This window comes from Saccoglossus kowalevskii, chromosome 5, assembly GCF_978046115.1.
Source record: "Saccoglossus kowalevskii chromosome 5, keSacKowa6.1, whole genome shotgun sequence".
Lineage (NCBI taxonomy): Eukaryota > Metazoa > Hemichordata > Enteropneusta > Harrimaniidae > Saccoglossus > Saccoglossus kowalevskii.
In genome coordinates, this window is record NC_140645.1 from 1,901,454 (window position 1) to 1,929,144 (window position 27,691).

The 27,691-nt window shown below is 45.5% G+C and overlaps 1 protein-coding gene across 4 annotated transcripts in view; it reads right to left on the bottom strand.

Annotated features, from left to right (window-relative positions):
* Positions 1-27,691, bottom strand: part of LOC102808534 (ubiquitin carboxyl-terminal hydrolase 25-like) — a 121,425-nt gene that overhangs the window by 8,723 nt on the left and 85,011 nt on the right. For all 4 annotated transcript variants that reach the window (XM_085499043.1, XM_085499042.1, XM_085499041.1 and 1 more), the window contains one exon: positions 4,675-4,836. In XM_085499043.1, coding sequence (XP_085355169.1) covers positions 4,675-4,836 — 162 coding nt within the window. The remainder of the gene's footprint in view (positions 1-4,674; positions 4,837-27,691) is intronic.

Genomic DNA, 27,691 nt, shown 5'->3' on the forward strand with positions numbered 1-27,691 from the left:
CCAAGTCTAACTACTTTGACAGTCTTTCACTGTTACTTTAGACCAAAGAATACCAAATCTAACTACTTTGATAGTCTTTCACTGTTACTTTAGACAAAAGAATACTAAGTTAAACTACTTTGACAGTCTTTCACTGTTACTTTAGACAAAAGAATACCAAGTCTAACTACTTTGACAGTCTTTCACTGTTACTTTAGACAAAAGAATACCAAGTTAAATTACTTTGATAGTCTTTCACTGTTACTTTAGACAAAAGAATACCAAGTTAAACTAATTTGATAGTCTTTCACTGTTACTTTAGACAAAAGAATACCAAATCTAACTACTTTGATAGTCTTTCACTGTTACTTTAGACAAAAGAATACTAAGTTAAATTACTTTGATAGTCTTTCACTGTTACTTTAGACAAAAGAATACCAAGTCTAACTACTTTGATAGTCTTTCACTGTTACTTTAGACAAAAGAATACTAAGTTAAATTACTTTGATAGTCTTTCACTGTTACTTTAGACAAAAGAATACCAAGTCTAACTACTTTGATAGTCTTTCACTGTTACTTTAGACAAAAGAATACCAAGTTAAACTAATTTGATAGTCTTTCACTGTTACTTTAGACAAAAGAATACCAAATCTAACTACTTTGACAGTCTTTCACTGTTACTTTAGACAAAAGAATACCAAGTTAAATTACTTTGACAGTCTTTCACTGTTACTTTAGACAAAAGAATACCAAGTTAAATTACTTTGATAGTCTTTCACTGTTACTTTAGACCAAAGAATACCAAGTCTAACTACTTTGACAGTCTTTCACTGTTACTTTAGACCAAAGAATACCAAATCTAACTACTTTGATAGTCTTTCACTGTTACTTTAGACAAAAGAATACTAAGTTAAACTACTTTGACAGTCTTTCACTGTTACTTTAGACAAAAGAATACCAAGTCTAACTACTTTGACAGTCTTTCACTGTTACTTTAGACAAAAGAATACCAAGTTAAATTACTTTGACAGTCTTTCACTGTTACTTTAGACAAAAGAATACCAAGTTAAATTACTTTGATAGTCTTTCACTGTTACTTTAGACCAAAGAATACCAAGTCTAACTACTTTGACAGTCTTTCACTGTTACTTTAGACCAAAGAATACCAAATCTAACTACTTTGATAGTCTTTCACTGTTACTTTAGACAAAAGAATACTAAGTTAAACTACTTTGACAGTCTTTCACTGTTACTTTAGACAAAAGAATACCAAGTCTAACTACTTTGATAGTCTTTCACTGTTACTTCAGACAAAAGAATACCAAGTTTAACTACTTTGACAGTCTTTCACTGTTACTTTAGACAAAAGAATACCAAGTTAAATTACTTTGATAGTCTTTCACTGTTACTTTAGACAAAAGAATACCAAGTCTAACTACTTTGATAGTCTTTCACTGTTACTTTAGACAAAAGAATACCAAATCTAACTACTTTGACAGTCTTTCACTGTTACTTTAGACAAAAGAATACCAAGTTAAACTACTTTGACAGTCTTTCACTGTTACTTTAGACAAAAGAATACCAAGTTAAACTACTTTGACAGTCTTTCACTGTTACTTTAGACAAAAGAATACCAAGTCTAACTACTTTGATAGTCTTTCACTGTTACTTTAGACAAAAGAATACCAAATCTAACTACTTTGACAGTCTTTCACTGTTACTTTAGACAAAAGAATACAAAATCTAACTACTTTGACAGTCTTTCACTGTTACTTTAGACAAAAGAATACCAAATCTAACTACTTTGATAGTCTTTCACTGTTACTTTAGACAAAAGAATACCAAGTTAAACTACTTTGATAGTCTTTCACTGTTACTTTAGACAAAAGAATACCAAGTTAAACTACTTTGACAGTCTTTCACTGTTACTTTAGACAAAAGAATACCAAGTTAAACTACTTTGACAGTCTTTCACTGTTACTTTAGACAAAAGAAAACCAAGTTAAATTACTTTGATAGTCTTTCACTGTTACTTTAGACAAAAGAATACCAAGTTAAATTACTTTGATAGTCTTTCACTGTTACTTTAGACAAAAGAATACCAAGTTAAACTAATTTGATAGTCTTTCACTGTTACTTTAGACAAAAGAATACCAAGTTAAATTACTTTGACAGTCTTTCACTGTTACTTTAGACAAAAGAATACCAAGTTAAATTACTTTGATAGTCTTTCACTGTTACTTTAGACCAAAGAATACCAAGTCTAACTACTTTGACAGTCTTTCACTGTTACTTTAGACCAAAGAATACCAAATCTAACTACTTTGATAGTCTTTCACTGTTACTTTAGACAAAAGAATACCAAATCTAACTACTTTGATAGTCTTTCACTGTTACTTTAGACAAAAGAATACTAAGTTAAATTACTTTGATAGTCTTTCACTGTTACTTTAGACAAAAGAATACCAAGTCTAACTACTTTGACAGTCTTTCACTGTTACTTTAGACAAAAGAATACCAAGTGAAACTACTTTGATAGTCTTTCACTGTTACTTTAGACAACAGAATACCAAGTCTAACTACTTTGATAGTCTTTCACTGTTACTTTAGACAAAAGAATACCAAGTCTAACTACTTTGATAGTCTTTCACTGTTACTTTAGACAAAAGAATACCAAATCTAACTACTTTGATAGTCTTTCACTGTTACTTTAGACAAAAGAATACCAAGTTAAACTACTTTGATAGTCTTTCACTGTTACTTTAGACAAAAGAATACCAAGTTAAATTACTTTGATAGTCTTTCACTGTTACTTTAGACAAAAGAATACCAAGTCTAACTACTTTGATAGTCTTTCACTGTTACTTTAGACAAAAGAATACCAAATCTAACTACTTTGACAGTCTTTCACTGTTACTTTAGACAAAAGAATACCAAGTTAAACTACTTTGACAGTCTTTCACTGTTACTTTAGACAAAAGAATACCAAGTCTAACTACTTTGATAGTCTTTCACTGTTACTTTAGACAAAAGAATACCAAGTTAAACTACTTTGACAGTCTTTCACTGTTACTTTAGACAAAAGAATACCAAGTTAAACTACTTTGACAGTCTTTCACTGTTACTTTAGACAAAAGAATACCAAGTTAAACTACTTTGATAGTCTTTCACTGTTACTTTACACAAAAGAATACCAAGTTAAACAACTTTGACAGTCTTTCACTGTTACTTTAGACAAAAGAATACCAAGTTAAACTACTTTGACAGTCTTTCACTGTTACTTTAGACAAAAGAATACCAAGTCTAACTACTTTGACAGTCTTTCACTATTACTTTAGACAAAAGAATACCAAATCTAACTACTTTGATAGTCTTTCACTGTTACTTTAGACAAAAGAATACCAAGTCTAACTACTTTGATAGTCTTTCACTGTTACTTTAGACAAAAGAATACCAAGTCTAACTACTTTGATAGTCTTTCACTGTTAATTTAGACAAAAGAATACCAAGTCTAACGACTTTGACAGTCTTTCACTGTTACTTTAGACAAAATACCAAGTTAAACTACTTTGATAGTCTTTCACTGTTACTTTAGACAAAAGAATACCAAGTTAAACTACTTTGATAGTCTTTCACTGTTACTTTAGACAAAATAATACCAAATCTAACTACTTTGACAGTCTTTCACTGTTACTTTAGACAAAAGAATACCAAGTTAAACTATTTTGATAGTCTTTCACTGTTACTTTAGACAAAAGAATACCAAGTTAAACTACTTTGACAGTCTTTCACTGTAACTTTAGACAAAAGAATACCAAGTCTAACTACTTTGACAGTCTTTCACTGTTATTTTAGACAAAAGAATACCAAGTTAAACTACTTTGATAGTCTTTCACTGTTACTTTAGACAAAAGAATACCAAGTTAAACTACTTTGACAGTCTTTCACTGTTACTTTAGACAAAAGAATACCAAGTTAAACTACTTTGATGGTCTTTCACTGTTACTTTAGACAAAAGAATACCAAGTTAAATTACTTTGATAGTCTTTCACTGTTACTTTAGACAAAAGAATACCAAGTTAAACTACTTTGACAGTCTTTCACTGTTACTTTAGACCAAAGAATACCAAGTCTAACTACTTTGACAGTCTTTCACTGTTACTTTAGACAAAAGAATACCAAGTTAAATTACTTTGACAGTCTTTCACTGTTACTTTAGATAAAAGAATACCAAGTCTAACTACTTTGATAGTCTTTCACTGTTACTTTAGACAAAAGAATACCAAGTTAAATTACTTTGATAGTCTTTCACTGTTACTTTAGACAAAAGAATACCAAGTTAAACTACTTTGATAGTCTTTCACTGTTACTTTAGACAAAAGAATACCAAGTTAAACTACTTTGACAGTCTTTCACTGTTACTTTAGACAAAAGAATACCAAGTTAAACTACTTTGACAGTCTGTCACTGTTACTTTAGACAAAAGAATACCAAGTTAAACTACTTTGATAGTCTTTCACTGTTACTTTAGAGAAAAGAATACCAAGTCTAACTCCTTTGACAGTCTTTCACTGTTACTTTAGACAAAAGAATACCAAGTTAAACTACTTTGATAGTCTTTCACTGTTACTTTAGACAAAAGAATACCAAGTTAAATTACTCTGATAGTTTTTCACTGTTATTTTATTGACTTACTTTTCCTTATTATGGTAGCATTCCAGTCCCATGGCAAAAAGTCCGGCAGCTTTTCGAAATGTGGAATATTGGTCGTGCCACTTTTGATAGCGATCAAGTTGGTCAGTTGTGAGTGGCATTGAATCCATCTTTCTCATGGCAGCTTTCTTTATAGACTTACAGCTGAAAAATAATACAATAAAATACTGATATGCATATATAAAAAACATAGTAATCATACTGAAATCTTGCCAACAATATTATGTCCATATTTGATTAAAATACAACACATCATGTAAGCAAATGGAATTGAGTCACCCACTGTTAGCGGGTGACCCCCATCAAGTCTGTGGCCATAGTTTGTGAGCTGATCCATCAAGGTCGTGGCAATAGTTTGTGAGCCGACCCATCAAGTCTGTGGCTATAGTTTGTGAGCCAACCCATCAAGTCTGTGGCCATAGTTTGTGAGCCGACCCATCAAGTCTGTGGCTATAGTTTGTGAGCCGACCCATTAAGTCTGTGGCCATAGTTTGTGAGCCAACCCATCAAGTCTGTGGCTATAGTTTGTGAGCCGACCCATCAAGTCTGTGGCTATAGTTTGTGAGCCGACCCATCAAGTCTGTGGCTATAGTTTGTGAGCCAACCCATCAAGTCTGTGGCTATAGTTTGTGAGCCAACCCATCAAGTCTGTGGCTATAGTTTGTGAGCCGACCCATCAAGTCTGTGGCTATAGTTTGTGAGCCGACCCATCAAGTCTGTGGCTATAATTTGTGAGCCGACCCATCAAGTCTGTGGCTATAGTTTGTGAGCCGACCCATCAAGTCTGTGGCTATAGTTTGTGAGCCAACCCATCAAGTCTGTGGCTATAGTTTGTGAGCCAACCGATCAAGTCTGTGGCCATAGTTTGTTACCCTACCCATCAAGTCTGTGGCTATAGTTTGTGAGCCGACCCATCAAGTCTGTGGCCATAGTTTGTGAGCCGACCCATCAAGTCTGTGGCTATAGTTTGTGAGCCGACCCATCAAGTCTGTGGCTATAGTTTGTGAGCCAACCCATCAAGTCTGTGGCCATAGTTTGTGAGCCAACCCATCAAGTCCGTGGCTACAGTTTGTGAGCCGACCCATCAAGTCTGTGGCTATAGTTTGTGAGCCGACCCATCAAGTCTGTGGCTATAGTTTGTGAGCCGACCCATCAAGTCTGTGGCTATAGTTTGCGAGCTGACCCATCAAGTCTGTGGCTATAGTTTGTGAGCCGACCCATCAAGTCTGTGGCTATAGTTTGTGAGCCAACCCATCATGTCTGTGGCTATAGTTTGTGAGCCAACCGATCAAGTCTGTGGCCATAGTTTGTTACAATACCCCTCAAGTCTGTGGCCATAGTTTGTGAGCCAACCCATTAAGTCTGTGGCCATAGTTTGTGAGCCAACCCATCAAGTCTGTGGCTATAGTTTGTGAGCCAACCCATCAAGTCTGTGGCTATAGTTTATGAGCCGACCCATCAAGTCTGTGGCCATAGTTTGTGAGCCGACCCATTAAGTCTGTGGCCATAGTTTGTGAGCCGACCCATCAAGTCTGTGGCCATAGTTTGTGAGCCGACCCATCAAGTCTGTGGCTATAGTTTATGAGCCGACCCATCAAGTCTGTGGCTATAGTTTGTGAGCCGACCCATTAAGTCTGTGGCCATAGTTTGTGAGCCGACCCATCAAGTCTGTGGCTATAGTTTGTGAGCCAACCCATCAAGTCTGTGGCCATAGTTTGTGAGCCGACCCATCAAGTCTGTGGCCATAGTTTGTGAGCCGACCCATCAGGTCTGTGGCTATAGTTTGTGAGCCAACCCATCAAGTCTGTGGCTATAGTTTGTGAGCAGACCCATTAAGTCTGTGGCTATAGTTTGTGAGCCGACCCATCAAGTCTGTGGCCATAGTTTGTGAGCCGACCCATCAAGTCTGTGGCCATAGTTTGTGAGCGGACCCATCAAGTCTGTGGCTATAGTTTGTGAGCCAACCCATCAAGTCTGTGGCCATAGTTTGTGAGCCAACCCATCAAGTCTGTGGCTATAGTTTGTGAGCCAACCCATCAAGTCTGTGGCTATAAGTTTGTGAGCCAACCCATCAAGTCTGTGGCCATAGTTTGTTACCCTACCCACTAAGTCTGTGGCCATAGTTTGTGAGCCGACCCATTAAGTCTGTGGCCATAGTTTGTGAGCCGACCCATCAAGTCTGTGGCTATAGTTTGTGAGCCGACCCATTAAGTCTGTGGCTATAGTTTGTGAGCCGACCCATCAAGTCTGTGGCCATAGTTTGTGAGCCGACCCATCAAGTCTGTGGCCATAGTTTGTTACCCTACCCATCAAGTCTGTGGCCATAGTTTGTGAGCCGACCCATTAAGTCTGTGGCCATAGTTTGTGAGCCGACCCATCAAGTCTGTGGCTATAGTTTGTGAGCCGACCCATTAAGTCAGTGGCCATAGTTTGTGAGCTGACCCATTAAGTTTGTGGCTATAGTTTGTGAGCCGACCCATCAAGTCTGTGGCTATAGTTTGTGAGCCGACCCATTAAGTCTGTGGCCATAGTTTGTGAGCCGACCCATTAAGTTTGTGGCTATAGTTTGTGAGCCGACCCATCAAGTCTGTGGCTATAGTTTGTGTGCCGACCCATTAAGTCTGTGGCCATAGTTTGTGAGCCGACCCATTAAGTCTGTGGCCATAGTTTGTGAGCCGACCCATCAAGTCTGTGGCTATAGTTTGTGAGCCGACCCATCAAGTCTGTGTCTATTGTTTGTGAGCCGACCCATCAAGTCTGTGGCCATAGTTTTTGAGCCGACCCATCAAGTCTGTGGCCATAGTTTGTGAGCCAACCCATCAAGTCTGTGGCCATAGTTTGTGAGCCGACCCATCAAGTCTGTGGCCATAGTTTGTGAGCCGACTCATCAAGTCTGTGGCCATAGTTTGTGAGCCGACCCATCAAGTCTGTGGCTATAGTTTGTGAGCCGACCCATAAAGGCTGTGGCTATAGTTTATGAGCCGACCCATCAAGTCTGTGGCCATAGTTTGTGAGCCGACCCATTAAGTCTGTGGCCATAGTTTGTGAGCCGACCCATCAAGTCTGTGGCCATAGTTTGTGAGCCGACCCATCAAGTCTGTGGCTATAGTTTATGAGCCGACCCATCAAGTCTGTGGCTATAGTTTGTGAGCCGACCCATTAAGTCTGTGGCTATACTTTATGAGCCGACCCATCAAGTCTGTGGCCATAGTTTGTGAGCCGACCCATCAAGTCTGTGGCCATAGTTTGTGAGCCGACCCATCAAGTCTGTGGCTATAGTTTGTGAGCCAACCCATCAAGTCTGTGGCCATAGTTTGTGAGCCGACCCATCAAGTCTGTGGCCATAGTTTGTGAGCCGACCCATCAAGTCTGTGGCTATAGTTTGTGAGCCAACCCATCAAGTCTGTGGCTATAGTTTGTGAGCAGACCCATTAAGTCTGTGGCTATAGTTTGTGAGCCGACCCATTAAGTCTGTGGCTATAGTTTGTGAGCCGACCCATTAAGTCTGTGGTCATAGTTTGTGAGCCGACCCATTAAGTCTGTGGCTATAGTTTGTGAGCCGAACCATTAAGTCTGTGGCTATAGTTTGTGAGCCGACCCATTAAGTCTGTGGCTATAGTTTGTGAGCCAACCCATAAAGTCTGTGGCCATAGTTTGTGAGCCGACCCATCAAGTCTGTGGCCATAGTTTGTGAGCTGACCCATCAAGTCTGTGGCTACAGTTTGTGAGCCGACCCATTAAGTCTGTGGCTATAGTTTGTGAGCCGACCCATCAAGTCTGTGGCTATAGTTTGTGAGCCGACCCATCAAGTCTGTGGCTATAGTTTGTGAGCCGACCCATCAAGTCTGTGGCTATAGTTTGTGAGCAGACCCATTAAGTCTGTGGCTATAGTTTGTGAGCCGACCCATCAAGTCTGTGGCCATAGTTTGTGAGCCAACCCATCAAGTCTGTGGCTATAGTTTGTGAGCCGACCCATTAAGTCTGTGGCTATAGTTTGTGAGCCAACCCATCAAGTCTGTGGCCATAGTTTGTGAGCCGACCCATCAAGTCTGTGGCCATAGTTTGTGAGCTGACCCATCAAGTCTGTGGCTACAGTTTGTGAGCCGACCCATTAAGTCTGTGGCTATAGTTTGTGAGCCGACCCATCAAGTCTGTGGCTATAGTTTGTGAGCCGACCCATCAAGTCTGTGGCTATAGTTTGTGAGCCGACCCATCAAGTCTGTGGCTATAGTTTGTGAGCAGACCCATTAAGTCTGTGGCTATAGTTTGTGAGCCGACCCATCAAGTCTGTGGCCATAGTTTGTGAGCCGACCCATTAAGTCTGTGGCTATAGTTTGTGAGCCGACCCATTAAGTCTGTGGCTATAGTTTGTGAGCCAACCCATCAAGACTGTGGCCATAGTTTGTTACCCTACCCATTAAGTCTGTGGCCGTAGTTTGTGAGCCGACCCATTAAGTCTGTGGCCATAGTTTGTGAGCCGACCCATCAAGTCTGTGGCCATAGTTTGTGAGCCGACCCATCAAGTCTGTGGCTATAGTTTATGAGCCGACCCATCAAGTCTGTGGCTATAGTTTGTGAGCCGACCCATTAAGTCTGTGGCTATACTTTATGAGCCGACCCATCAAGTCTGTGGCTATAGTTTGTGAGCCGACCCATCAAGTCTGTGGCTATAGTTTGTGAGCCGACCCATCAAGTCTGTGGCTATAGTTTATGAGCCGACCCATCAAGTCTGTGGCTATAGTTTGTGAGCCGACCCATTAAGTCTGTGGCTATACTTTATGAGCCGACCCATCAAGTCTGTGGCCATAGTTTGTGAGCCGACACATCAAGTCTGTGGCCATAGTTTGTGAGCCGACCCATCAAGTCTGTGGCTATAGTTTGTGAGCCAACCCATCAAGTCTGTGGCCATAGTTTGTGAGCCGACCCATCAAGTCTGTGGCCATAGTTTGTGAGCCGACCCATCAAGTCTGTGGCTATAGTTTGTGAGCCAACCCATCAAGTCTGTGGCTATAGTTTGTGAGCAGACCCATTAAGTCTGTGGCTATAGTTTGTGAGCCGACCCATTAAGTCTGTGGCTATAGTTTGTGAGCCGACCCATTAAGTCTGTGGTCATAGTTTGTGAGCCGACCCATTAAGTCTGTGGCTATAGTTTGTGAGCCGACCCATTAAGTCTGTGGCTATAGTTTGTGAGCCGACCCATTAAGTCTGTGGCTATAGTTTGTGAGCCAACCCATAAAGTCTGTGGCCATAGTTTGTGAGCCGACCCATCAAGTCTGTGGCCATAGTTTGTGAGCTGACCCATCAAGTCTGTGGCTACAGTTTGTGAGCCGACCCATTAAGTCTGTGGCTATAGTTTGTGAGCCGACCCATCAAGTCTGTGGCTATAGTTTGTGAGCCGACCCATCAAGTCTGTGGCTATAGTTTGTGAGCAGACCCATCAAGTCTGTGGCTATAGTTTGTGAGCCGACCCATCAAGTCAGTGGCCATAGTTTGTGAGCCGACCCATTAAGTCTGTGGCTATAGTTTGTGAGCCAACCCATCAAGTCTGTGGCTATAGTTTGTGAGCCGACACATCAAGTCTGTGGCCATAGTTTGTGAGCCCACCAATCAAGTCTGTGGCTATAGTTTGTGAGCCGACCCATCAAGTCTGTGGCCATAGTTTGTGAGCCGACCCATCAAGTCTGTGGCCATAGTTTGTGAGCCGACCCATCAAGTCTGTGGCTATAGTTTGTGAGCCGACCCATCAAGGCTGTGGCTATAGTTTGTGAGTCGACCCATCAAGTCTGAGGCTATAGTTTGTGAGCCGACCCATCAAGTCTGTGGCTATAGTTTGTGAGCCGACCCATCAAGTCTGTGGCTATAGTTTGTGAGCCAACCCATCAAGTCTGTGGCCATAGTTTGTGAGCCAACCCATCAAGTCTGTGGCTATAGTTTGTGAGCCAACCCATCAAGTCTGTGGCTATAGTTTGTGAGCCAACCCATCAAGTCTGTGGCTATAGTTTGTGAGCCAACCCATCAACTCTGTGGCTATAGTTTGTGAGCCAACCCATCAAGTCTGTGGCTATAGTTTGTGATCCGACCCATCAAGTCTGTGGCCATAGTTTGTGAGCCGACCCATTAAGTCTGTGGCCATTGTTTGTGAGCCAACCCATCAAGTCTGTGGCCATAGTTTGTGAGCCGACCCATCAAGTCTGTGGCTATAGTTTGTGAGCCAACCCATCAAGTCTGTGGCTATAGTTTGTGAGCCGACCCATTAAGTCTGTGGCTATAGTTTGTGAGCCGACCCATCAAGTCTGTGGCTATAGTTTGTGAGCCGACCCATCAAGTCTGTGGCTATAGTTTGTGAGCCAACCCATCAAGTCTGTGGCTATAGTTTGTGAGCCAACCCATCAAGTCTGTGGCCATAGTTTGTGAGCCAACCCATCAAGTCTGTGGCTATAGTTTGTGAGCCAACCCATCAAGTCTGTGGCTATAGTTTGTGAGCCAACCCATCAAGTCTGTGGCTATAGTTTGTGAGCCAACCCATCAAGTCTGTGGCTATAGTTTGTGAGCCGATCCATCAAGTCTGTGGATATAGTTTGTGAGCCGACCCATCAAGTCTGTGGCTATAGTTTGTGAGCCGATCCATCAAGTCTGTGGCTATAGTTTGTGAGCCAACCCATCAAGTCTGTGGCCATAGTTTGTGAGCCAACCCATCAAGTCTGTGGCTATAGTTTGTGAGCCAACCCATCAAGTCTGTGGCTATAGTTTGTGAGCCAACCCATCAAGTCTGTGGCTATAGTTTGTGAGCCGACCCATCAAGTCTGTGGCCATAGTTTGTGAGCCAACCCATCAAGTCTGTGGCCATAGTTTGTTACCCTACCCATTAAGTCTGTGGCCATAGTTTGTGAGCCGACCCATTAAGTCTGTGGCCATAGTTTGTGAGCCGACCCATCAAATCTGTGGCTATAGTTTGTGAGCCAACCCATCAAGTCTGTGGCTATAGTTTGCGAGCCAACCCATCAAGTCTGTGGCTACAGTTTGTGAGCCAACCCATCAAGTCTGTGGCCATAGTTTGTGAGCCGACCCATCAAGTCTGAGGCCATAGTTTGTGAGCCAACCCATCAAGTCTGTGGCTATAGTTTGTGAGCCAACCCATCAAGTCTGTGGCCATAGTTTGTGAGCCAACCCATCAAGTCTTTGGCCATAGTTTGTGAGCCAACCCATCAAGTCTGTGGCTATAGTTTGTGAGCCGACCCATCAAGTCTGTGGCCATAGTTTGTGAGCCAACCCATCAAGTCTGTGGCCATAGTTTGTGAGCCGACCCATCAAGTCTGTGGCTATAGTTTGTGAGCCGACCCATCAAGTCTGTGGCTATAGTTTGTGAGCCGATCCATCAAGTCTGTGGCTATAGTTTGTGAGCCGACCCATCAAGTCTGTGGCTATAGTTTGTGAGCCGACCCATTAAGTCTGTGGCTATAGTTTGTGAGCCGACCCATCAAGTCTGTGGCTATAGTTTGTGAGCCGACCCATCAAGTCTGTGGCTATAGTTTGTGAGCCAACCCATCAAGTCTGTGGCCATAGTTTGTGAGCCAACCCATCAAGTCTGTGGCTATAGTTTGTGAGCCAACCCATCAAGTCTGTGGCTATAGTTTGTGAGCCAACCCATCAAGTCTGTGGCTATAGTTTGTGAGCCAACCCATCAAGTCTGTGGCTATAGTTTGTGAGCCAACCCATCAAGTCTGTGGCTATAGTTTGCGAGCCAACCCATCAAGTCTGTGGCTACAGTTTGTGAGCCAACCCATCAAGTCTGTGGCCATAGTTTGTGAGCCGACCCATCAAGTCTGAGGCCATAGTTTGTGAGCCAACCCATCAAGTCTGTGGCTATAGTTTGTGAGCCAACCCATCAAGTCTGTGGCCATAGTTTGTGAGCCAACCCATCAAGTCTGTGGCCATAGTTTGTGAGCCAACCCATCAAGTCTGTGGCTATAGTTTGTGAGCCGACCCATCAAGTCTGTGGCCATAGTTTGTGAGCCCACCCATCAAGTCTGTGGCCATAGTTTGTGAGCCGACCCATCAAGTCTGTGGCTATAGTTTGTGAACCGACCCATCAAGTCTGTGGCTATAGTTTGTGAGCCGACCCATCAAGTCTGTGGCTATAGTTTGTGAGCCGACCCATCAAGTCTGTGGCTATAGTTTGTGAGCCGACCCATCAAGTCTGTGGCTATAGTTTGTGAGCCGACCCATCAAGTCTGTGGCAATAGTTTGTGAGCCGACCCATCAAGTCTGTGGCCATAGTTTGTGAGCCGACCCATCAAGTCTGTGGCCATAGTTTGTTACCCTACCCATCAAGTCTGTGGCCATAGTTTGTGAGCCGACCCATTAAGTCTGTGGCTATAGTTTGTGAGCCGACCCATCAAGTCTGTGGCTATAGTTTGTGAGCTGACCCATCAAGTCTGTGGCTATAGTTTGTGAGCCGACCCATCAAGTCTGTGGCTATAGTTTGTGAGCCGACCCATCAAGTCTGTGGCTATAGTTTGTGAGCCAACCCATCAAGTCTGTGGCCATAGTTTGTGAGCCAACCCATCAAGTCTGTGGCTATAGTTTGTGAGCCAACCCATCAAGTCTGTGGCTATAGTTTGTGAGCCAACCCATCAAGTCTGTGGCTATAGTTTGTGAGCCAACCCATCAAGTCAGTGGCTATAGTTTGTGAGCCGATCCATCAAGTCTGTGGCTATAGTTTGTGAGCCGACCCATCAAGTCTGTGGCTATAGTTTGTGAGCCAACCCATCAAGTCTGTGGCCATAGTTTGTGAGCCGACCCATTAAGTCTGTGGCCATAGTTTGTGAGCCGACCCATTAAGTCTGTGGCCATAGTTTGTGAGCCGACCCATCAAGTCTGTGGCTATAGTTTGTGAGCCAACCCATCAAGTCTGTGGCTATAGTTTGTGAGCCGACCCATCAAGTCTGTGGCCATAGTTTGTGAGCCGACCCATCAAGTCTGTGGCCATAGTTTGTGAGCCAACCCATCAAGTCTGTGGCTATAGTTTGTGAGCCGACCCATCAAGTCTGTGGCCATAGTTTGTGAGCCGACCCATTAAGTCTGTGGCTATAGTTTGTGAGCCGACCCATCAAGTCTGTGGCTATAGTTTGTGAGCCGACCCATCAAGTCTGTGGCTATAGTTTGTGAGCCAACCCATCAAGTCTGTGACCATAGTTTGTGAGCCAACCCATCAAGTCTGTGGCTATAGTTTGTGAGCCAACCCATCAAGTCTGTGGCTATAGTTTGTGAGCCGACCCATCAAGTCTGTGGCCATAGATTGTGAGCTGACCCATCAAGTCTGTGGCCATAGTTTGTTACCCTACCCATCAAGTCTGTGGCCATAGTTTGTGAGCCGACCCATTAAGTCTGTGGCTATAGTTTGTGAGCCGACCCATCAAGTCTGTGGCTATAGTTTGTGAGCCGACCCATCAAGTCTGTGGCTATAGTTTGTGAGCCAACCCATCAAGTCTGTGGCTATAGTTTGTGAGCCGACCCATCAAGTCTGTGGCTATAGTTTGTGAGCCAACCCATCAAGTCTGTGGCTATAGTTTGTGAGCCAACCCATCAAGTCTGTGGCCATAGTTTGTGAGCCAACCCATCAAGTCTGTGGCTATAGTTTGTGAGCCAACCCATCAAGTCTGTGGCTATAGTTTGTGAGCCAACCCATCAAGTCTGTGGCTATAGTTTGTGAGCCAACCCATCAAGTCTGTGGCCATAGTTTGAGAGCCAACCCATCAAGTCTGTGGCTATAGTTTGTGAGCCGACCCATCAAGTCTGTGGCTATAGTTTGTGATCCAACCCATCAAGTCTGTGGCCATAGTTTGTTACCCTACCCATTAAGTCTGTGGCCATAGTTTGTGAGCCGACCCATTAAGTCTGTGGTCATAGTTTGTGAGCCGACCCATCAAATCTGTGGCTATAGTTTGTGAGCCAACCCATCAAGTCTGTGGCTATAGTTTGCGAGCCAACCCATCAAGTCTGTGGCTATAGTTTGTGAGCCAACCCATCAAGTCTGTGGCTATAGTTTGCGAGCCAACCCATCAAGTCTGTGGCTATAATTTGTGAGCCAACCCATCAAGTCTGTGGCTATAGTTTGTGAGCCAACCCATCAAGTCTGTGGCTATAGTTTGTGAGCCAACCCATCAAGTCTGTGGCCATAGTTTGTGAGCCAACCCATCAAGTCTGTGGCTATAGTTTGTGAGCCGACCCATCAAGTCTGTGGCCATAGTTTGTGAGCCAACCCATCAAGTCTGTGGCTATAGTTTGTGAGACGACCCATCAAGTCTGTGGCTATAGTTTGTGAGCTGACCCATCAAGTCTGTGGCTATAGTTTGTGAGCCAACCCATCAAGTCTGTGGCTATAGTTTGTGAGCCAACCCATCAAGTCTGTGGCTATAGTTTGTGAGCCGACCCATCAAGTCTGTGGCCATAGTTTGTGAGCTGACCCATCAAGTCTGTGGCCATAGTTTGTTACCCTACCCATCAAGTCTGTGGCCATAGTTTGTGAGCCGACCCATCAAGTCTGTGGCTATAGTTTGTGAGCCGACCCATCAAGTCTGTGGCCATAGTTTGTGAGCTGACCCATCAAGTCTGTGGCCATAGTTTGTTACCCTACCCATCAAGTCTGTGGCTATAGTTTGTGAGCCGACCCATCAAGTCTGTGGCTATAGTTTGTGAGCCGACCCATCAAGTCTGTGGCTATAGTTTGTGAGCCGACCCATCAAGTCTGTGGCTATAGTTTGTGAGCCAACCCATCAAGTCTGTGACCATAGTTTGTGAGCCAACCCATCAAGTCTGTGGCTATAGTTTGTGAGCCAACCCATCAAGTCTGTGGCTATAGTTTGTGAGCCAACCCATCAAGTCTGTGGCTATAGTTTGTGAGCCAACCCATCAAGTCTGTGGCTATAGTTTGTGAGCCAACCCATCAAGTCTGTGGCTATAGTTTGTGAGCCAACCCATCAAGTCTGTGGCTATAGTTTGTGAGCCGACCCATCAAGTCTGTGGCTATAGTTTGTGAGCCAACCCATCAAGTCTGTGGCTATAGTTTGTGAGCCAACCCATCAAGTCTGTGGCCATAGTTTGTGAGCCAACCCATCAAGTCTGTGGCTATAGTTTGTGAGCCAACCCATCAAGTCTGTGGCTATAGTTTGTGAGCCAACCCATCAAGTCTGTGGCTATAGTTTGTGAGCCAACCCATCAAGTCTGTGGCCATAGTTTGAGAGCCAACCCATCAAGTCTGTGGCTATAGTTTGTGAGCCGACCCATCAAGTCTGTGGCTATAGTTTGTGATCCAACCCATCAAGTCTGTGGCCATAGTTTGTTACCCTACCCATTAAGTCTGTGGCCATAGTTTGTGAGCCGACCCATTAAGTCTGTGGTCATAGTTTGTGAGCCGACCCATCAAATCTGTGGCTATAGTTTGTGAGCCAACCCATCAAGTCTGTGGCTATAGTTTGCGAGCCAACCCATCAAGTCTGTGGCTATAGTTTGTGAGCCAACCCATCAATCTGTGGCTATAGTTTGCGAGCCAACCCATCAAGTCTGTGGCTATAATTTGTGAGCCAACCCATCAAGTCTGTGGCTATAGTTTGTGAGCCAACCCATCAAGTCTGTGGCCATAGTTTGTGAGCCAACCCATCAAGTCTGTGGCTATAGTTTGTGAGCCGACCCATCAAGTCTGTGGCCATAGTTTGTGAGCCAACCCATCAAGTCTGTGGCCATAGTTTGTGAGCCGACCCATCAAGTCTGTGGCTATAGTTTGTGAGCCGACCCATCAAGTCTGTGGCTATAGTTTGTGAGCCGACCCATCAAGTCTGTGGCTATAGTTTGTGAGCCGACCCATCAAGTCTGTGGCTATAGTTTGTGAGACGACCCATCAAGTCTGTGGCTATAGTTTGTGAGCTGACCCATCAAGTCTGTGGCTATAGTTTGTGAGCCAACCCATCAAGTCTGTGGCCATAGTTTGTTACCCTACCCATCAAGTCTGTGGCCATAGTTTGTGAGCCGACCCATTAAGTCTGTGGCTATAGTTTGTGAGCCGACCCATCAAGTCTGTGGCTATAGTTTGTGAGCCGACCCATCAAGTCTGTGGCTATAGTTTGTTACCCTACCCATCAAGTCTGTGGCCATAGTTTGTGAGCCGACCCATTAAGTCTGTGGCTATAGTTTGTGAGCCGACCCATCAAGTCTGTGGCTATAGTTTGTGAGCCGACCCATCAAGTCTGTGGCTATAGTTTGTGAGCCGACCCATCAAGTCTGTGGCTATAGTTTGTGAGCCAACCCATCAAGTCTGTGGCTATAGTTTGTGAGCCAACCCATCAAGTCTATGGCTATAGTTTGTGAGCCGATCCATCAAGTCTGTGGCTATAGTTTGTGAGCCGACCCATCAAGTCTGTGGCTATAGTTTGTGCGCCGATCCATCAAGTCTGTGGCCATAGTTTGTGAGCCGACCCATCAAGTCTGTGGCCATAGTTTGTGAGCCAACCCATCAAGTCTGTGGCCATAGTTTGTGAGCCGACCCATTAAGTCTGTGGCCATAGTTTGTGAGCAGACCCATTAAGTCTGTGGCCATAGTTTGTGAGCCGACCCATCAAGTCTGTGGCTATAGTTTGTGAGCCAACCCATCAAGTCTGTGGCTATAGTTTGTGAGCCAACCCATCAAGTCTGTGGCCATAGTTTGTTACCCTACCCATCAAGTCTGTGGCTATAGTTTGTGAGCCGACCCATCAAGTCTGTGGCTATAGTTTGTGAGCCGACCCATCAAGTCTGTGGCCATAGTTTGTGAGCCGACCCATCAAGTCTGTGGCCATAGTTTGTGAGCCAACCCATCAAGTCTGTGACCATAGTTTGTGAGCCAACCCATCAAGTCTGTGGCTATAGTTTGTGAGCCAACCCATCAAGTCTGTGGCTATAGTTTGTGAGCCGACCCATCAAGTCGGTGGCCATAGTTTGTGAGCTGACCCATCAAGTCTGTGGCCATAGTTTGTTACCCTACCCATCAAGTCTGTGGCCATAGTTTGTGAGCCGACCCATCAAGTCTGTGGCCATAGTTTGTGAGCCGACCCATCAAGTCTGTGGCCATAGTTTGTGAGCCAACCCATCAAATCTGTGGCCATAGTTTGTGAGCCGACCCATCAAGTCTGTGGCTATAGTTTGTGAGCCGACCCATCAAGTCTGTGGCTATAGTTTGTGAGCCGACCCATCAAGTCTGTGGCCATAGTTTGTGAGCCGACCCATCAAGTCTGTGGCCATAGTTTGTGAGCCAACCCATCAAGTCTGTGACCATAGTTTGTGAGCCAACCCATCAAGTCTGTGGCTATAGTTTGTGAGCCAACCCATCAAGTCTGTGGCTATAGTTTGTGAGCCGACCCATCAAGTCGGTGGCCATAGTTTGTGAGCTGACCCATCAAGTCTGTGGCCATAGTTTGTTACCCTACCCATCAAGTCTGTGGCCATAGTTTGTGAGCCGACCCATTAAGTCTGTGGCTATAGTTTGTGAGCCGACCCATTAAGTCTGTGGCTATAGTTTGTGAGCCGACCCATCAAGTCTGTGGCTATAGTTTGTGAGCCAACCCATCAAGTCTGTGGCCATAGTTTGTGAGCCAACCCATCAAGTCTGTGGCTATAGTTTGTGAGCCAACCCATCAAGTCTGTGGCTATAGTTTGTAAGCCAACCCATCAAGTCTGTGGCCATAGTTTGTTACCCTACCCATCAAGTCTGTGGCCATAGTTTGTGAGCCGACCCATCAAGTCTGTGGCTATAGTTTGTGAGCCAACCCATCAAGTCTGTGGCTATAGTTTGTGAGCCAACCCATCAAGTCTGTGGCCATAGTTTGTGAGCCAACCCATCAAGTCTGTGGCTATAGTTTGTGAGCCAACCCATCAAGTCTGTGGCTATAGTTTGTGAGCCAACCCATCAAGTCTGTGGCTATAGTTTGTGAGCCAACCCATCAAGTCTGTGGCCATAGTTTGTGAGCCAACCCATCAAGTCTGTGGCTATAGTTTGTGAGCCGACCCATCAAGTCTGTGGCTATACTTTGTGAGCCAACCCATCAAGTCTGTGGCCATAGTTTGTTACCCTACCCATTAAGTCTGTGGCCATAGTTTGTGAGCCGACCCATTAAGTCTGTGGTCATAGTTTGTGAGCCGACCCATCAAATCTGTGGCTATAGTTTGTGAGCCAACCCATCAAGTCTGTGGCTATAGTTTGCGAGCCAACCCATCAAGTCTGTGGCTACAGTTTGTGAGCCAACCCATCAAGTCTGTGGACATAGTTTGTGAGCCGACCCATCAAGTCTGTGGCTATAGTTTGTGAGCCAACCCATCAAGTCTGTGGCTATAGTTTGTGAGCCAACCCATCAAGTCTGTGGCCAGAGTTTGTGAGCCAACCCATCAAGTCTGTGGCTATAGTTTGTGAGCCGACCCATCAAGTCTGTGGCTATAGTTTGTGAGCCAACCCATCAAGTCTGTGGCCATAGTTTGTGAGCCAACCCATCAAGTCTGTGGCTATAGTTTGTGAGCCAACCCATCAAGTCTGTGGCTATAGTTTGTAAGCCAACCCATCAAGTCTGTGGCTATAGTTTGTGAGCCAACCCATCAAGTCTGTGGCTATAGTTTGTGAGCCAACCCATCAAGTCTGTGGCTATAGTTTGTGAGCCGACCCATCAAGTCTGTGCCTATAGTTTGTGAGCCGATCCATCAAGTCTGTGGCTATAGTTTGTGAGCCAACCCATCAAGTCTGTGGCCATAGTTTGTGAGCCAACCCATCAAGTCTGTGGCTATAGTTTGTGAGCCAACCCATCAAGTCTGTGGCTATAGTTTGTGAGCCAACCCATCAAGTCTGTGGCTATAGTTTGTGAGCCGACCCATCAAGTCTGTGGCCATAGTTTGTGAGCCAACCCATCAAGTCTGTGGCCATAGTTTGTTACCCTACCCATCAAGTCTGTGGCCATAGTTTGTGAGCCGACCCATTAAGTCTGTGGCTATAGTTTGTTACCCTACCCATCAAGTCTGTGACCATAGTTTGTGAGCCGACCCATTAAGTCTGTGGCCATAGTTTGTGAGCCGACCCATCAAGTCTGTGGCTATAGTTTGTGAGCCGACCCATCAAGTCTGTGGCTATAGTTTGTGAGCCAACCCATCAAGTCTGTGGCCATAGTTTGTGAGCCAACCCATCAAGTCTGTGGCTATAGTTTGTGAGCCGACCCATCAAGTCTGTGGCTATAGTTTGTGAGCCAACCCATCAAGTCTGTGGCTATAGTTTGTGAGCCAACCCATCAAGTCTGTGGCTATAGTTTGTGAGCCAACCCATCAAGTCTGTGGCCATAGTTTGTGAGCCAACCCATCAAGTCTGTGGCCATAGTTTGTGAGCCAACCCATCAAGTCTGTGGCCATAGTTTGTGAGCCGATCCATCAAGTCTGTGGCCATAGTTTGTGAGCCGATCCATTAAGTCTGTGGCCATAGTTTGTGAGCCGACCCATTAAGTCTGAAGCCATAGTTTGTGAGCCGACCCATCAAGTCTGTGGCTATAGTTTGTGAGCCAACCCATCAAGTCTGTGGCTATAGTTTGTGAGACGACCCATCAAGTCTGTGGCCATAGTTTGTGAGCCGACCCATCAAGTCTGTGGCCATAGTTTGTGAGCCAACCCATCAAGTCTGTGGCCATAGTTTGTGAGCCGACCCATCAAGTCTGTGGCTATAGTTTGTGAGCCGACCCATCAAGTCTGTGGCTATAGTTTGTGAGCCGACCCATCAAGTCTGTGGCCATAGTTTGTGAGCCGACCCATCAAGTCTGTGGCCATAGTTTGTTACCCTACCCATCAAGTCTGTGGCCATAGTTTGTGAGCCAACCCATCAAGTCTGTGGCTATAGTTTGTGAGCCAACCCATCAAATCTGTGGCTATAGTTTGTGAGCCAACCCATCAAGTCTGTGGCTATAGTTTGTGAGCCAACCCATCAAGTCTGTGGCTATAGTTTGTGAGCCAACCCATCAAGTCTGTGGCTATAGTTTGTGAGCCGATCCATCAAGTCTGTGGCTATAGTTTGTGAGCCGATCCATCAAGTCTGTGGCTATAGTTTGTGAGCCGACCCATCAAGTCTGTGGCTATAGTTTGTGAGCCGACCCATCAAGTCTGTGGCTATAGTTTGTGAGCCGACCCATCAAGTCTGTGGCCATAGTTTGTGAGCCGACCCATCAAGTCTGTGGCCATAGTTTGTTACCCTACCCATCAAGTCTGTGGCCATAGTTTGTGAGCCAACCCATCAAGTCTGTGGCTATAGTTTGTGAGCCAACCCATCAAATCTGTGGCTATAGTTTGTGAGCCAACCCATCAAGTCTGTGGCTATAGTTTGTGAGCCAACCCATCAAGTCTGTGGCTATAGTTTGTGAGCCAACCCATCAAGTCTGTGGCTATAGTTTGTGAGCCGATCCATCAAGTCTGTGGCTATAGTTTGTGAGCCGATCCATCAAGTCTGTGGCTATAGTTTGTGAGCCAACCCATTAAGTCTGTGGCCATAGTTTGTGAGCCGACCCATTAAGTCTGTGGCCATAGTTTGTGAGCCGACCCATTAAGTCTGTGGCTATAGTTTGCGAGCCAACCCATCAAGTCTGTGGCTATAGTTTGTGAGCCAACCCATCAAGTCTGTGGCTATAGTTTGTGAGCCAACCCATCAAGTCTGTGGCTATAGTTTGTGAGCCGACCCATCAAGTCTGTGGCTATAGTTTGTGAGCCGACCCATTAAGTCTGTGGCTATAGTTTGTGAGCCGATCCATCAAGTCTGTGGCTATAGTTTGTGAGCCAACCCATCAAGTCTGTGGCCATAGTTTGTGAGCCAACCCATCAAGTCTGTGGCTATAGTTTGTGAGCCGACCCATCAAGTCTGTGGCCATAGTTTGTTACCCTACCCATCAAGTCTGTGGCCATAGTTTGTGAGCAGACACACTAAGTCTGTGGCCATAGTTTGTGAGCCGACCCATCAAGTCTGTGGCTATAGTTTGTGAGCCGACCCATCAAGTCTGTGGCTATAGTTTGTGAGCCAACCCATCAAGTCTGTGGCCATAGTTTGTGAGCCAACCCATCAAGTCTGTGGCCATAGTTTGTGAGCCAACCCATCAAGTCTGTGGCTATAGTTTGTGAGCCAACCCATCAAGTCTGTGGCTATAGTTTGTGAGCCAACCCATCAAGTCTGTGGCTATAGTTTGTGAGCCAACCCATCAAGTCTGTGGCTATAGTTTGTGAGGCCGACCCATCAAGTCTGTGGCTATAGTTTGTGAGCCGACCCATCAAGTCTGTGGCCATAGTTTGTGAGCCGACCCATCAAGTCTGTGGCCATAGTTTGTTACCCTACCCATCAAGTCTGTGGCCATAGTTTGTGAGCCAACCCATCAAGTCTGTGGCTATAGTTTGTGAGCCAACCCATCAAGTCTGTGGCTATAGTTTGTGAGCCAACCCATCAAGTCTGTGGCTATAGTTTGTGAGCCAACCCATCAAGTCTGTGGCTATAGTTTGTGAGCCAACCCATCAAGTCTGTGGCTATAGTTTGTGAGCCGATCCATCAAGTCTGTGGCTATAGTTTGTGAGCCGATCCATCAAGTCTGTGGCTATAGTTTGTGAGCCAACCCATTAAGTCTGTGGCCATAGTTTGTGAGCCGACCCATTAAGTCTGTGGCCATAGTTTGTGAGCCGACCCATTAAGTCTGTGGCTATAGTTTGCGAGCCAACCCATCAAGTCTGTGGCTATAGTTTGTGAGCCAACCCATCAAGTCTGTGGCTATAGTTTGTGAGCCAACCCATCAAGTCTGTGGCTATAGTTTGTGAGCCGACCCATCAAGTCTGTGGCTATAGTTTGTGAGCCGACCCATCAAGTCTGTGGCTATAGTTTGTGAGCCGATCCATCAAGTCTGTGGCTATAGTTTGTGAGCCAACCCATCAAGTCTGTGGCCATAGTTTGTGAGCCAACCCATCAAGTCTGTGGCTATAGTTTGTGAGCCGACCCATCAAGTCTGTGGCCATAGTTTGTTACCCTACCCATCAAGTCTGTGGCCATAGTTTGTGAGCCGACCCACTAAGTCTGTGGCCATAGTTTGTGAGCCGACCCATCAAGTCTGTGGCTATAGTTTGTGAGCCGACCCATCAAGTCTGTGGCTATAGTTTGTGAGCCAACCCATCAAGTCTGTGGCCATAGTTTGTGAGCCAACCCATCAAGTCTGTGGCCATAGTTTGTGAGCCAACCCATCAAGTCTGTGGCTATAGTTTGTGAGCCAACCCATCAAGTCTGTGGCTATAGTTTGTGAGCCAACCCATCAAGTCTGTGGCTATAGTTTGTGAGCTAACCCATCAAGTCTGTGGCTATAGTTTGTGAGGCCGACCCATCAAGTCTGTGGCTATAGTTTGTGAGCCGATCCATCAAGTCTGTGGCTATAGTTTGTGAGCCAACCCATCAAGTCTGTGGCCATAGTTTGTGAGCCAATCCATTAAGTCTGTGGCCATAGTTTGTGAGCCGACCCATTAAGTCTGAAGCCATAGTTTGTGAGCCGACCCATCAAGTCTGTGGCTATAGTTTGTGAGCCAACCCATCAAGTCTGTGGCTATAGTTTGTGAGACGACCCATCAAGTCTGTGGCCATAGTTTGTGAGCCGACCCATCAAGTCTGTGGCCATAGTTTGTGAGCCAACCCATCAAGTCTGTGGCCATAGTTTGTGAGCCGACCCATCAAGTCTGTGGCTATAGTTTGTGAGCCGACCCATCAAGTCTGTGGCTATAGTTTGTGAGCCGACCCATCAAGTCTGTGGCCATAGTTTGTGAGCCGACCCATCAAGTCTGTGGCCATAGTTTGTTACCCTACCCATCAAGTCTGTGGCCATAGTTTGTGAGCCAACCCATCAAGTCTGTGGCTATAGTTTGTGAGCCAACCCATCAAGTCTGTGGCTATAGTTTGTGAGCCAACCCATCAAGTCTGTGGCTATAGTTTGTGAGCCAACCCATCAAGTCTGTGGCTATAGTTTGTGAGCCAACCCATCAAGTCTGTGGCTATAGTTTGTGAGCCAACCCATCAAGTCTGTGGCTATAGTTTGTGAGCCGATCCATCAAGTCTGTGGCTATAGTTTGTGAGCCAACCCATCAAGTCTGTGGCTATAGTTTGTGAGCCAACCCATCAAGTCTGTGGCTATAGTTTGTGAGCCAACCCATCAAGTCTGTGGCTATAGTTTGTGAGCCGACCCATCAAGTCTGTGGCTATAGTTTGTGAGCCGACCCATTAAGTCTGTGGCTATAGTTTGTGAGCCGATCCATCAAGTCTGTGGCTATAGATTGTGAGCCAACCCATCAAGTCTGTGGCCATAGTTTGTGAGCCAACCCATCAAGTCTGTGGCTGTAGTTTGTGAGCCGACCCATCAAGTCTGTGGCCATAGTTTGTTACCCTACCCATCAAGTCTGTGGCCATAGTTTGTGAGCCGACACACTAAGTCTGTGGCCATAGTTTGTGAGCCGACCCATCAAGTCTGTGGCTATAGTTTGTGAGCCGACCCATCAAGTTTGTGGCTATAGTTTGTGAGCCAACCCATCAAGTCTGTGGCCATAGTTTGTGAGCCAACCCATCAAGTCTGTGGCCATAGTTTGTGAGCCAACCCATCAAGTCTGTGGCTATAGTTTGTGAGCCAACCCATCAAGTCTGTGGCTATAGTTTGTGAGCCAACCCATCAAGTCTGTGGCTATAGTTTGTGAGCCAACCCATCAAGTCTGTGGCTATAGTTTGTGAGGCCGACCCATCAAGTCTGTGGCCATAGTTTGTGAGCCGACCCATCAAGTCTGTGGCCATAGTTTGTTACCCTACCCATCAAGTCTGTGGCCATAGTTTGTGAGCCAACCCATCAAGTCTGTGGCTATAGTTTGTGAGCCAACCCATCAAGTCTGTGGCTATAGTTTGTGAGCCAACCCATCAAGTCTGTGGCTATAGTTTGTGAGCCAACCCATCAAGTCTGTGGCTATAGTTTGTGAGCCAACCCATCAAGTCTGTGGCTATAGTTTGTGAGCCGATCCATCAAGTCTGTGGCTATAGTTTGTGAGCCGATCCATCAAGTCTGTGGCTATAGTTTGTGAGCCAACCCATTAAGTCTGTGGCCATAGTTTGTGAGCCGACCCATTAAGTCTGTGGCCATAGTTTGTGAGCCGACCCATTAAGTCTGTGGCTATAGTTTGCGAGCCAACCCATCAAGTCTGTGGCTATAGTTTGTGAGCCAACCCATCAAGTCTGTGGCTATAGTTTGTGAGCCAACCCATCAAGTCTGTGGCTATAGTTTGTGAGCCGACCCATCAAGTCTGTGGCTATAGTTTGTGAGCCGACCCATCAAGTCTGTGGCTATAGTTTGTGAGCCGATCCATCAAGTCTGTGGCTATAGTTTGTGAGCCAACCCATCAAGTCTGTGGCCATAGTTTGTGAGCCAACCCATCAAGTCTGTGGCTATAGTTTGTGAGCCGACCCATCAAGTCTGTGGCCATAGTTTGTTACCCTACCCATCAAGTCTGTGGCCATAGTTTGTGAGCCGACCCACTAAGTCTGTGGCCATAGTTTGTGAGCCGACCCATCAAGTCTGTGGCTATAGTTTGTGAGCCGACCCATCAAGTCTGTGGCTATAGTTTGTGAGCCAACCCATCAAGTCTGTGGCCATAGTTTGTGAGCCAACCCATCAAGTCTGTGGCCATAGTTTGTGAGCCAACCCATCAAGTCTGTGGCTATAGTTTGTGAGCCAACCCATCAAGTCTGTGGCTATAGTTTGTGAGCCAACCCATCAAGTCTGTGGCTATAGTTTGTGAGCCAACCCATCAAGTCTGTGGCTATAGTTTGTGAGGCCGACCCATCAAGTCTGTGGCTATAGTTTGTGAGCCGATCCATCAAGTCTGTAGCTATAGTTTGTGAGCCAACCCATCAAGTCTGTGGCCATAGTTTGTGAGCCAACCCATCAAGTTTGTGGCTATAGTTTGTGAGCCAACCCATCAAGTCTGTGGCTATAGTTTGTGAGCCAACCCATCAAGTCTGTGGCCATAGTTTGTTACCCTACCCATCAAGTCTGTGGCCATAGTTTGTGAGCCGACCCATTAAGTCTGTGGCCATAGTTTGTGAGCCGACCCATCAAGTCTGTGGCTATAGTTTGTGAGCCAACCCATCAAGTCTGTGGCTATAGTTTGTGAGCCGACCCATCAAGTCTGTGGCCATAGTTTGTGAGCCGACCCATCAAGTCTGTGGCTATAGTTTGTGAGCCAACCCATCAAGTCTGTGGCTATAGTTTGTGAGCCGACCCATCAAGTCTGTGGCCATAGTTTGTGAGCCGACCCATCAAGTCTGTGGCTATAGTTTGTGAGCCGACCCATCAAGTCTGTGGCTATAGTTTGTGAGCCGACCCATCAAGTCTGTGGCTATAGTTTGTGAGCCAACCCATCAAGTCTGTGGCCATAGTTTGTGAGCCAACCCATCAAGTCTGTGGCCATAGTTTGTGAGCCAACCCATCAAGTCTGTGGCTATAGTTTGTGAGCCAACCCATCAAGTCTGTGGCTATAGTTTGTGAGCCAACCCATCAAGTCTGTGGCTATAGTTTGTGAGCCAACCCATCAAGTCTGTGGCTATAGTTTGTGAGCCAACCCATCAAGTCTGTGGCTATAGTTTGTGAGCCGTCCCATCAAGTCTGTGGCTATAGTTTGTGAGCCGACCCATCAAGTCTGTGGCCATAGTTTGTGAGCCAACCCATCAAGTCTGTGGCCATAGTTTGTGAGCCGACCCATCAAGTCTGTGGCCATAGTTTGTGAGCCGACCCATTAAGTCTGTGGCCATAGTTTGTGAGCCGACCCATCAAGTCTGTGGCTATAGTTTGTGAGCCGACCCATCAAGTCTGTGGCTATAGTTTGTGAGCCGACCCATCAAGACTGTGGCCATAGTTTGTGAGCCGACCCATCAAGTCTGTGGCCATAGTTTGTGAGCCGACCCATCAAGTCTGTGGCCATAGTTGGTGAGCCGACCCATCAAGTCTGTGGCCATAGTTTGTTACCCTACCCATCAAGTCTGTGGCCATAGTTTGTGAGCCGACCCATTAAGTCTGTGGCCATAGTTTGTGAGCCGACCCATCAAGTCTGTGGCTATAGTTTGTGAGCCAACCCATCATGTCTGTGGCCATAGTTTGTGAGCCAACCCATCAAGTCTGTGGCTATAGTTTGTGAGCCAACCCATCAAGTCTGTGGCTATAGTTTGTGAGCCAACCCATCAAGTCTGTGGTTATAGTTTGTGAGCCAACCCATCAAGTCTGTGGCTATAGTTTGTGAGCCAACCCATCAAGTCTGTGGCTATAGTTTGTGAGCCGACCCATCAAGTCTGTGGCTATAGTTTGTGAGCCGATCCATCAAGTCTGTGGCTATAGTTTGTGAGCCAACCCATCAAGTCTGTGGCCATAGTTTGTGAGCCAACCCATCAAGTCTGTGGCTATAGTTTGTGAGCCAACCCATCAAGTCTGTGGCTATAGTTTGTGAGCCAACCCATCAAGTCTGTGGCCATAGTTTGTGAGCCAACCCATCAAGTCTGTGGCTATAGTTTGTGAGCCGACCCATCAAGTCTGTGGCCATAGTTTGTTACCCTACCCATCAAGTCTGTGGCCATAGTTTGTGAGCCGACCCATTAAGTCTGTGGCCATAGTTTGTGAGCCGACCCATCAAGTCTGTGGCTATAGTTTGTGAGCCAACCCATCAAGTCCGTGGCTATAGTTTGCGAGCCAACCCATCAAGTCTGTGGCTAGAGTTTGTGAGCCAACCCATCAAGTCTGTGGCCATAGTTTGTGAGCCGACCCATCAAGTCTGTGGCTATAGTTTGTGAGCCAACCCATCAAGTCTGTGGCTATAGTTTGTGAGCCAACCCATCAAGTCTGTGGCCATAGTTTGTGAGCCAACCCATCAAGTCTGTGGCTATAGTTTGTGAGCCGACCCATCAAGTCTGTGGCCA